Source organism: Rhinoraja longicauda, chromosome 5 (genome assembly GCF_053455715.1).
Source record: "Rhinoraja longicauda isolate Sanriku21f chromosome 5, sRhiLon1.1, whole genome shotgun sequence".
NCBI classification, from domain to species: domain Eukaryota; kingdom Metazoa; phylum Chordata; class Chondrichthyes; order Rajiformes; family Arhynchobatidae; genus Rhinoraja; species Rhinoraja longicauda.
In genome coordinates this window covers 67,851,881-67,864,632 of record NC_135957.1, presented here as the reverse complement: position 1 = coordinate 67,864,632, position 12,752 = coordinate 67,851,881, and the positions used below count along the sequence as shown (strand labels likewise).

Here is a 12,752-nt window from a genome sequence, read left to right as displayed (position 1 = left end):
GCTGGAGTAACTCAGCAGGTCAGGCAGCATCTCGGGAGAGAAGGAATGGGTGACGTTTCGGGTCGAGACCCTTCTTCAGACTGATGTCGGGGGTGGGACAAAGGAAGGATATAGGTGGAGACAGGAAGATAGAGGGAGATCTGGGAAGGAGGAGGGGAAGGGAGGGACAGAGGAGCTATCTGAAGAGATGCTGCCTGACCCACTGAGTTACTCCAGCAATCTGTGTCCTTTTGTGTTAACCAGTATCTGCAGTTCCTCGTTTCTACATTTATGAGTGAATTTGCTCTTTCGATATTTAGCCACGACAATGTTTTATTTCTCAACGATCATAAGGCACAGTGTGCTGTGAATTCTGCTGCAAATCCATGATTCTCACGCCCAAGCTACGTATCAATTTCCACTTGAGGTAAAGTACTTTTTTTGCTCTTGGTGAGGGCAATCCTTCCAGACAGATCGGTAAGCGCTTTGATGAAACCCAGCTGGACTCAACTTGGTCTGTTTCCAAATAATATTGAATTGTGGTCGGTGATCCAGAAATGGTGCTGCTGACACCCATAACTCAAATAATAATATCTTGGTTCAAATTAAAACTTTTGACTTTTGTATTCTCGTTTTTTTTTAGATTAATCCTACTGTCTGTGTTTGAATATATGGTGTGGATGTGTTTCATGTTTATTGCTCCAGCTAATTAGAACTTCCGAACGGCTTCTTGTCAATTGCTACTATTAATTGAGGACCAACATATCTCCAGCATGGCGAACTTTTAACGAAATATCTACACCTGACTTTCGGCGTGAGTTAACTCTATGGTTGACCCACAATCGTTTTAAAATATACTTTCAACAATGGATATTTATTGTAAAATCGTACTCAGTACCATTAGATTATAGTGTTGCAATGAGGTATGGCATACATCCACTCACTTGATAAAGGTTGCCATTCTGAATTCACTTTCACCCAGCCTCCTATTCTCGCCACATGAAAAGAGGGATAAACACTTGTCAGTGACCACGGCACAGGAAATCGGCCTAGTTAAATACCAGTTGTTTTATTTTGTTTGAAGCAAATACAGGAAGACTATTAACCATAGGTTATTAAACATTATAAAAATATATATGTATTTTTACTCGAGGAAGAAAAATCATAAATCCCAGGACATTTCTTAATTTATCTTTACCTTTACGTTTTATCTTTTACATTTCTCTTTAACTTTTATAAATATGTATGGTAGCGTCTGTGCTCCAAGTAGGTTATCCTGGTAATAAAAGCAAGAATAATTGCCCACAGTCTACAAGTTGGTGTAGGTCCTGTCAAATACAAAGTTTAGGACTTTTGGGGAGAGTTAACTCAGAATTATAACGCTCTTAACTTGAGCTACACAACAATCTGCAGAAATAGATATTCAGAAATAGATATTCATAAATTGGAATGTAAATATTCTCACTTAAGGCATAAATAAGAAACTACAACCTATTAATCTGTCCGTCTCTGATTGCTTGTTTATTATTTTAAAAAAATTTGGAAGCAAAAAAAAACAATAAACACATTGGTACATACACTGACATTTTATAAATACCCTCGCCTAATGATTTACACACTGAAATGAATCATAAACCACTATTACACTAGTTCGGTTAAGTGCTTTCAATCATATTTATTAGTCTTGTAATATCACTTTGCTAATTTAGTTTTAGAGTATCTCTAAGCCGGCACGTTGTCACGTTAATTTCTCTTACAGATCATCAATATGGAAAATAATATTTGCTTCATTTGTTAATAATTATGAACAGATTGTGCTTTGAAACGTAATTCGACAAAGAAACTGGATAGCGTTCAAACAACTAGAAGAAATCGCAAAGCAATGGACCATGACCAAAACGCAGCTTGAAGCCTTCAGCTCTTTACGTGTTCAGAATGTTCAGCTTGCACTCCGTCAGTGTGATTTCGTAATGCAATGTGTAAATATGTTGCAAGTATATATATGCAATCGTTATGGAGTTAATGTAATAATGATAGTAACCACGAATGACTGATCATTTAATGCCACAAAGGCGCGAATTTAACCCACACATATTCTAACTACGAACAACACAATATGCAATGACGTTCCCCACTATTCACTAGCAATCCTCACCCAGACGTATCTTGTGAGCAATTGTCAGGATTTATCTACCCTCAAGTACAGTATATCTGGAGTTGGCTTTGTACAATTAAGATATACTGGGATTACAAGGACACGTGGATATCCGGGAATGGGCAAGTGTATATTTCTACTGCAGCAGCTAGAAGTGTTAACTAAAATAACATTTAAGAATTTCCAGGGAACAGCCTTCTCCGTTTTGAGTGAAAATGGAATGCATATTAACAAGCAATAATTCTACCTGTGACACAAAGTTCAGCATTAACATACATAGCCCCATATCCTCTCGACCAAGTGTAAAACTGTACAAACATTCAGTCTTAGTACAATTCACTTTCAGAAAGGTCCATCTGGATGATCAAATAAAAACATTTTAACAACCATTTCTGTAACCACTGTCTACCCGTTTCCTCAGTTTTAATCGATTCAAGTCGCGCAAACGTTCCTATTATCTCTTTATTGATTGTTCATTGCCAGACCCTGCAAGTCATATTTACACCCCAGTGTCAATCTGTATCAGTGATAAAAAACACATTTTAAACACCTTCTATTATCTCCACACTGAAACCAAGAGTGTGCTTTAATGTTAGCTGTAATGTCTCTGCCCAGACAGAAGCCACGGTCCCTGAGTACTATATTAATAGCTCAACAGGGGCTAATACGGAAAATTAGACTTAAACGAGCTCTAGAGATCCCTAAATGAAAGCGTCATTTATCACGCTGGCTACTTTAACTCTGCTCGTTTGCTCTCTCTTCTGGGACCAACTCATTTCCTGTTAAGTAAATTACCTTTAAAAGTGCCAGGCAGCTATTCCCACACAAAATACGACACAATGACTCTTGACCATCTCGTTAACCCCACTTTGGAAACAGCCATTTTATATTTTACAATTAAGTATTAGCTGCACCCTTTCCTCGGTTGGCTAGCACTTTATTTAATTCCAAAACAACGAAATCTCCCTAATTTCAAACAAATTTAATCCGCCGTAAGAGGGATGCAAAATGGGAAAACATTTGTAAAACAAACAGTACATTTTAAGTAAGGTAATGGGGGCAATTAATTTCCAACGTGAACCTATTTAAAATGCACCATTGCGTGTTACAATCACAATAATGATGAAGGCTACATTCAATTTCTGGTATTAAATTTCTCTAACGTTTATTAATTCATAGCTATATTATCTAATATTAATCAATATCAACATTTTTAAAATTTGATTACATGTTTATTTTTTTATATGTCTAAAATCTATTTAGTTTAGATAATCTATACACATTATACCAACTGTGATGGGGGTGAAAAATTGTTTCCAAATGTTTGAAAGGCCAGAGCAGATTTTAAAATCAAATTCTTCATTCCTTAATATGAAATAAATACTTGTTTCTGTTTAAAGTGCTAAAACATTTGTCTTGGTGAAATGAAAATACAGTAGGATCATTTTCTACTCCTGAGGGCACAATCTGCCTGATAACTAAACACCTCAGATTTCCCATATGAGTAGAAGTTCTCATGAAGTCTCAACATACCTCTTCCAACATTAAAGATGATCACCATTAATATAATGCCACCTTCAATATGAGATCCATACAACTACGCCAAATATGCAAAGGTCTACTCTTTCCTTACAAATGTACAGGCACATTAGCAAAAACTGCTGGTGTGCATTTGAACATTAACATGCGTGCAGCTACAAAAGTGAAAAATATACCTTCTAACCATGTTTAAAATCAATATGTAAGGCCAAAGGTCATCTAAACAAATATGGCAAAGAGAAACAAATCAAGTATTGTAAATGCTTTCCTGTACATGGGGTTATATATGAATAGATATTACATGTTAGTATGGGTAGTGCCCAAAAATAAGCATGTGAACCAACATGTTTTATAATATTCTTGCAACCTCTGTGTGTTTCCAACAATAGTTCCAGTGAAGGATATTTCAGTTACTTCAAGTAGTTAAATATTGTGGAGACTCCGTTTATACACATCACAGTATTTCTACTCCATGACTGGACTTTTCCAAACATTTCATTCACAATCTCTATTAAGCTTTCAACTGATGATTGACCTGTTCACAGAAATTGGAGAATGTCCACATCTGCAGTGAAATTCACTGTTTACTTCTATCAATTTTCTTATTAGGGACTGCAAATAAAGTGTTACAATTTGCCCGCTAAAATTAGCAAAATGACTCACATTATTAGTCCAAAATCTTTACAACTATTATTGGTTGATGCTCCTAAAGATACTAATTGCTATTTTTCAACTATTACAGATCTCCTTCACTCTACCCGCACAACTAAACCGCATGTTCTGTCACAACTTGAATCATTATCCTTGGACTCTTGGCGAATCAATAACATAATTTTACATTTCTCATTTGTCTCATATTCTAATTTGTACAATTCCTTCATGTTCTTTGTAAATTTCTCCAACCCCATCCTTCTCCTATTCTGACCTTTTGATGGATCCTTAAATCTAACTGTTCTTGGGTTTTGTCAGGCCCTTCAGTAGCCATAACCTTTTGTTTTGTAAATCCTTCCCCATATACACCGATGAGCCAAAACATTATGCCTACTGAGAGGTGAAGTGAATAACATTGATTATCTGGTTACAATGGCACCTGTCAACGGGTGGGATATGTTAGGCAGCAAGTGAACAGTCAGTTCTTGAAATTGAAGTGTTGGATGCACTAGAAATGGACAGGAGTAAAGACCTGAGCGACTTTGACAAGGGCCGAATTGTTATGGCCAGACGACTGGGACAGAGCAGCTCTGAAACGGCAAGGCTTGTAGGGTGCTCCTGGTTAGCAGTGGTGAGTACCTACCGACAGTGGTGGGAGGAGGGACAAACTACAAACTGGCGACAGGGCGTTGGGCGCCCAAGGCTCATCGATGTGCGAGGGTAACAAAGGCTATCCCGTCTGGTCCGAACTGACAGAAGGTCTACTGTGGCACAGTGGAGGGAGTGTGATGCTCGGGGCAATGTTCTGCTGGGAAACCCTGGGTCCTTCCATTCATGTGGACTTCAATTTAACAAGTGTCACCTACCAAAACATCATTGCAGACCAGGTACACCCCTTCATGACAATGGTATTCCCTGATGGCAGTGGCCTCTTTCAGCAGGATAATGCGCCCGGCCACACTGCACACATTGTTCGGGAATGGTTTGAGGAGGACGATGAAGTGTTCACGGTGTTGCCCTGGCCTCCAAATTCTCCAGATCTCAATCCGATTAAGCATCTGTGGGATGTGCTGGATGGACAAGTCCGATCCACGGTGGCTCTACCTCGCAACTTACAGGACTTGAAGGATCTGCTGATAATGTTTTGGTGCCAGATACCACAGGACACTTTCAGGGGTCTTGTAGAGTGCATGCCTCGGCAGATCGGTGCTGCTTTGGCGGCACAGGGAGGACCAACAGCATATTAGGCAGGTGGTCATAATGTTTTGGCTCATCAGTGTATATCTGATTCTCTAACTCTTTTCTCTTCTTTAGGTCACTCCTTAAAATGTGTTCATTAGATGAAGTTTGATTGTCTGTCTTAAAACCATCCAGTGCAGGTTTGGATAAGAAAATAACTGCAGATGCTGGTACAAATTGATTTATTCACAAAATGCTGGAGTAACTCAGCAGGTCAGGCAGGTCAGTGTAGGTTTGGAGATGTTTTGTTCAGTAACAATTTTCTGTAGTACTGAGAGGACACATAATATTGCTGCTAAAGAGCTTTATCGACATTGACCGTATTGAGATTCATGTTAAAATGACTTTCGCCAGCATAATCCAAAAACTAATTACTTTGAATCCATTTTCCACAGCTAATTGTAGAGACAATGTACTGCAGATGCTGGTTTACAAAAAAGGACACAAAGTGTTGGAGTAATTCAACGGGTCAGGCAACATCTCTGGAGAACATGGATACGGGTCAAGATCCTTCCCAGACTCGAGGTCCTGCAAGATCCTTCCCAGGACCTAGAAAAAGGTCCTGATCTGAAAATGTTCTTGTGTGAACTGTCCATGTTCTCCAGATATGCTGCCTGACCTGTTGGATTACTACAACACTTTATGCCCTTTTTCTCTTTTTTCTTACCTTGCTGTGCTTTGACTATTTGTTTTGTTTCCTTAAAATATTTAATGGCTACACTCTCAAATGTCTATGGCAGATGCCATCCCTCTAGCCCTGGAACATTTGGATAACAAGAACAACTAGTCAGACTCCTTTCATTAACTACAGCTCTGCTTTCAATACCGTCATTCCAACCAAGAAAATCTCCACATTGTGTAGCAAGGAACTGCAGATGTTGGTTTACACCAAAGATAGACACAAAATGCTGGAGTTATTGAGCAGGTCAGGCACCATCTCTGGAGAAAAGAAATAGGCGATGACCCTTCTTCAGACTGAGAGTAATAAATAGCTTGTTCTCAGTCTGAAGAATGGTCTCGACCCAAAAGTTCTATTGCTTTTCTCCAGAGGTGCTGCCTGGTCCATTGAGTATTCTCCAAACTCCTGGACTTAAGATTCGGCAATGCCCTCTGGATCCTTGACTGCTCACCCATAAACTGTAATTAATAACGATAGATGGCAATACATCCCCCACAATCATTTCACAGTGGCAGCCCAGATGGCTGATTTTTCAGCCCCTTTTTATATTCTGTATACACTCGCAATTGTGCAGCCAAATTCTGCTTTTGCTTCTTTTATGAGTTTGCAGGTGACATCACCATAGCAGGCTGAATCTCTAACAATGAAGAGATGAAGTACAGGAAGGAGATAGAGACCTTAGTAACATGATGTTGAGACAACACCCTCTCCCTCATTGTCAGCAAGACATCAACTTCAGAAAATGTGATGAAATACATGCCCCAGTCTACAGAGACACAAAATGCTGGAGTAAATCAGTGGGACAGGCAGCTTCTCTGGAGAGAAGGAATGGGTAATGTTTCAGGTTGAGACCCTTCTTCAGACCCTAATCTACATTGATGGTGCTGAAGTGGGTATGGAAAGTAGCTTGAAGATCCTTGGTGTACATATCATCAACAATGTCATGGCCCAATCACGTTGGTACTACTGCCAAGAAAACACACCAATGCCTCCACTTCCTCAGACCGAGGAAAATCGGCATCTCCCAAATACTCTTAACAATTTTTATAGATGCACTTTAGAAAATATCTTTTCAGTGTGCATCACAGCTTGGTTTGGCAACTGCTCTGCCCAAGACCACAAGAAATTACAAGTTGCTGAAGTAAATCAGTGGGACAGAAATTACAAGGTGTTGTGGACATAGCCCAGAAAATTAGGCAAACCAGCCTCCTCCCACCCACTAATCCCCATTAACTCTCACTACAATTCACACTGTTTCGGGGAAAGCAGGCAACATAATCAAGGAGCAATCACACTCCAGTCATGTCATCTCCTCCCTCTCTTTGTAAGATACAAAAGCTGAAAAGCACATACCACCAGATTCAAGGTTAGCTTCTTTCCCGAAGATGGATACAAAATGCTGGATTAACTCAGCGGGACTGGCAGCACCTCTTGTGAGACCATGCCTCGATCCGAAATGCCACCCATTCCTTCTCTCCAGAAATGCTGCCTGTCTTGCTGAGTTACTCCAGCATTTTGCGTCTTTCTTTAGTTTAAACCAGCAGCTGCAGTTCCTTCCTACACATTAACTTATTTCCCGCTGCTTTCAGTCTCTTGAACGCTAAGCTAAGGATGTATTCCTGATCCACCTCCACCTTGTTATGACCATTGCAATTTAGAAAAATCTGCTCTTTCTCTGTAGCTGCTGCACTATATTCTGCACTGGTTTTTTACTTACTCTCTTTGCACTACCTGTGCACTTCTATATGGTTTTGATTGCAATCAGGTATGGATGTTTTTACCTGGATTTCAGGCAAAGCAAAACTTTTCACTGTATTTCAGTACATGTGACTATAATAAACCAATATAGGAATATCAATACCAAAGACTTCCTAAGAAGGAATATTGCATGTTCTATGAATCTTCTGAATAAAGAAATTTCCCATAAGCTCTCCCTGGTGTATTTAACTGATTATTTCAACTGTTAAATTCTTGTTAACGGTTCCCCACCAGAAGAATCCATCATTCCTATTTACTCAAGAATGTCATTCAATTTATTTTTACCTTCCCCTAATTCAGTAAAAACAGGCCTGTTTGAGAATGTCCTTGAGATGCCGAATTGCCTTCTGAATACTACTGAAATGTAGAAGTGGTATGGATGTACATTTGCACGGTTATTATACTGAAATGGTGATATCATTTACACAGTTTCTATGTGAGTTTTGCTGAGCTTCTCTCAAAATAATACACCAAGATACCCCATCCCCCACTTCAATATAATGACTCCATCACAAGCAGCATTATGGGGAGATCAGCATGAACATATTTTATATTGTTGATGCTGTTCCAATAGTGGAATGCACATTGTATTCTAACGGTGACCTAATAAATGTTTATTGTGAATTCATCATTGCTTCTTTATTATATGGAGGATCTTATCACTAATCTATTTATGTTGGCAATTACAGACAACCATGAATGGGAACTCTTAAGATTGTTTTCTCTTCTTTTAACTAACTGCATGCATTCATTTCCTGTTTATTGTCTCATTATGTAGTACTTCATATGTATTTATTTAAAATTTCTTCTGACATCTGTCTGCCATTCTGCTCAACATCTGTCTGCCATTCCTATCAACCAACAAACCTTCCTCTGCCAGGTCTCCTACTGCCGAGTTGTCAGCAAGCTCTGAATAGAGCAATAGGTCTTACCCTATTTCATTGGTGAAAATGGATGCAGTGAAGACTAGTTAGGGGATTAATCACCTCATAAACATCCAACCAGATATTCGTTGAGTGGCATTTTTAGGCATTAAAGGCGGCCGCCAAAAACAAACCATTAGCATTTTGCATTTGCAAATGTTGAGCACTACTACCGGGAGTTTCCTGGTAATATGACTTCCCTGGGCAGATCAGCTGTGAACCCTGTTCTACTTAATTTCTTTTGGCATGGACAAAGCTGAAAAGTGAAGCTAAGTAAGTTTTCTTCCAAAAATCTCTTCACCACAAACAAGGGAGCTCTACCAATGAGTTAGTGGTATTTAAATTCCTAACCTCAAACAATCCCAATATTACATTGCAAACTGTAGAAAGCTTGTGGTGACTTGGCATCAAGTTCGGCACAGACATTGTGGGCCAAAGGGTCTGTTCCTGTGCTGTACTGTTCTATGTTCAATGTGTACAAACTACCAAAGGAGGTGTTCTCCATCACAGGAGAGAGATCTATTACATCTACTACAAACCTACTGACTCCCATAGCTATCTTGACTACACTTGACTACACTTCTTCCCACCCTGCTTCCTGGAAAAACTCTATCCCCTACTCCCAATTCCCCTGTCTACGCCGCATCTGTGCCCAGGATGAGGTGTTCCATACTAAGGCATCAGAGATGTCCTCATTCTTTAGGAAACGGGGATCCCCTCTTCCATTAGGGTCTCCCCTACATCCCGCAGCTCCACTCTTGCTCCGCCTCTCCCCATTCGTAACAAGGATAGAGTCCCCCTTGTCCTCACCTTCCACCCCATCAGCCATCGCATACAGCAAATTATCCTCCAACATTTCCGCCACCTCCAACGGGATCCCACTACTGGCCACGTCTTCCCATCTCTACCCCTTTCTGCTTTCCACAGAGACCGTTCCCTCCGTAACTCCCTGGTCCACTCGTTCCTTCCCACTTCCCACTCCCTCCCCAGGTACTTTCCCCTGCAACCGCAGGAGATTCAACACCTGTCCCTTTACCTCCCCCCTCGACTCCATCCGAGGACCCAAACAGTCTTTCCAGGTGAGGCAGAGGTTCATCTGCACATCCTCAAACCTCATCTGCCGTTTCCGCTGTTCCAGATGTCAACTTCTCTACATCGGCGAGACCAAGCGCAGGCTCGGCAATCGTTTTGCTCAAAAGCTCCGCTCAGTCCGCCTTAGCCAACCTGATCTCCCGGTGGCTCAGCACTTCAAGGCCCCCTCCCATTCCCTATCTGACCTTTCTGCCTGGGCCTCCTCCATTGTCAGAGTGAGGCCTAGCGCAAATTGGAGGAACAGCATCTCATATTTCGTTTGGCAGTTTACACCACAGCAGTACGAACATTGACTTCTCTAACTTCAGATAGTTCCTCTTTCCCTCTCTATCCCCTCCCCTTCCCAGTTCTCCCACTAGTCTTCCTGTCTCCAACTACATTCTTTCTTTGTCCCACCCCCTCCCCTGACATCAGTCTGAAGAAGGGTCTCGACCCGAAACGTCACCCTTTCCTTCTCTCCAGAGATGCTGCCTGACCCGCTGAGTTACTCCATTTTTTTTGTCTACCTTTGATTTATACCAGCATCTGCAGTTTTTTTCCTACCAAAGGAGGTGTGACCTGCAAAAACAATGAGTATTTATATAGACAGTGTCAAAAACTAGGAATTAAATTAAAGAAAAGAGCATCAAAGATCACATTTTCTTTATCTTTATAGTTACTTATGCCATAGATGCATGGATATAATAATAAGTATAGTGGGGAGAGCAAGAAGGATTGCAGAAATAATAGCAAAAATGTTGTCAAGCTGGAAAGGGTGCAGAGAAGATTTATGATGATGCTGCCAGGACCCGAGGCCCTGAACTATTGGGAGAGGTTGAGTAGGCTGGGACTTTACCCCTTAGAGTGTTGGAGGATGATGGGTGATCATATAGTGTACAAAATCATTAGAGGAATAAATTGAGTAAAAACAGAGAATCTTTTGCCCAGAGCAGGGACGTAGGAGGGAAAGATTTAATAGGAACCTGAAGGGTAACTTTTTTACACAAAGAATGGTAGGTGTATGGAATGAACTGCCAGAGGAGTTAGTTGACCCAGGTAATATTGCAAAGTTTATGAGACATTTGGACAGGTACATGGATAGGATAGGAATAGAAGGATATGCACCAAATGTAGGCAGGTGGGACTAGTGTAGATGGGGCATGTTGATTGATATGGGCAAGTTGGGCCAAGAGGCCTGTTTCCATGCTGTATGACTCTATGATTCTAAATGGACTGGGAGCTTTAGTTGGAATAGAAGGACCAGTATGGTTGGAGTAGACACAGACTGGAAAAGCTAACTTAGATAACGAAGACAAAACTTGTAAATATATGGAAGTGGAGAGAAAGCCTAGGTGGAAATAATAGAAATAATAAATCTAAAGAAACAAAAGAAAGTATGTTGCTTATCAGAAATGATAATTTAAGCATTAAATGAAAATCCATACGACAAAGTCAGTGGACCAACATAAATAAATGTAAACTATCTCAGCAAAAGATTAGACCAGAAGGATAGGTCAGGGATCGTGGTCCATAGAAGTGCTTGTAACATCATCATTTGGAATATAAGTATTGCACTGAATGAATAAGAATGCAAATTTAATTTAGAGATCATGACAGCCCAGTTATTACTGAGATATACATGATGGTCAGAACTAGGAACCAGTTATATCAAGGTGTAAATTGTGTGGAGGAGTTAGAGAAAATGATGATGGGGAAGATATTGCCATTATGGTTAAGAGTGAAGACACTGCACGATGAATGATGCTGCAACAAATAATAAATAGGATGTGGAAATGTTACGAGTAAGAATAGAAATGTCTACTCTGTAAAGTTAGTAAGTACAGAACTCCTGGCAGCAGCCACAAAGTTTAGAATGTATAAATGCAAAGATGCAGCAAAAGCAAAGCAATTTTGGAACATAGAACAGTACAGACCAAGAACAGACCCCTTGGTGCACAATGACTGTGTTGTACATTATGCCAAGACATCTCTTAACTACCTGCACATAATCCACATCCCTTCATTCCCTGCATATCCAGAAGAAGTGGGCGATTTTTGTTTTCTTAGAGAGTGATTATTTGTACATTACATTTGCTAACTGTAATGTAACAACATTATATAAATACTATAGACTAAAAATAGGTGTAAAATGCTGTGTGCTTGGATTACAGTCTATAGAAATCGGAAGTGAGCAAGACTATCCCGAGGGGAGAAATGCTGGAATATGTGGGTCTTTCATAAATTCCCTTGCTCAAGTAAAAAATGTAGTGAATTTTTTCAAACCATTTAGAGCCATTTTCTGCAGGAAAATTCTGCAAATGTCCCATATATATGTTGAAAATAAATTATAAATGGTATCAAAATTAAGATGTGTTTTTACAAGAAGATTAGGGAAACAATAGTGGGCCACATTGAAAATGAGCAATAATAATATTGTAGGTAGAAAATACAAAAATATTGGATGCTGGATAATTATTTTGTGTTAGTATTTGAATAGAAGAGATTGTGAGGGGAATGGATAGGGTAGATGCATAGAATTTTTTTCCCAGAGTAGAGGAATCAAGAACTAGCGGACATAGGTTTAAGGTGAGATGGGAAAGATTTAATAGGAACCTGAGGGAACCGAGTTATCAGAGAAAGTAATTGAGGCAGGTGTAACAACAACATTTAAAAGACATTTGGACAGGTACATGGATAAAAAATGTTTAGAGCAATTTGGCCGAAATGCATGCAGGTGGGACTCGTGTAGAAGGAGCAT

General features: G+C 39.9%; 1 protein-coding gene across 4 annotated transcripts in view; it reads right to left on the bottom strand.

The window, feature by feature from the left end:
* The window catches only part of LOC144593727 (transcription factor AP-2-beta-like), a 51,749-nt gene that overhangs the window by 16,849 nt on the left and 22,148 nt on the right, over positions 1–12,752 (bottom strand). For 2 of the 4 annotated variants that reach the window (XM_078399716.1, XM_078399718.1), the window contains exon 4: positions 924–965. The exons of the other annotated variants lie outside the window; for them this stretch is intronic. In XM_078399716.1, the coding sequence (XP_078255842.1) occupies positions 924–965 (42 nt within the window). The remainder of the gene's footprint in view (positions 1–923; positions 966–12,752) is intronic. 4 annotated transcript variants of the gene reach the window in all.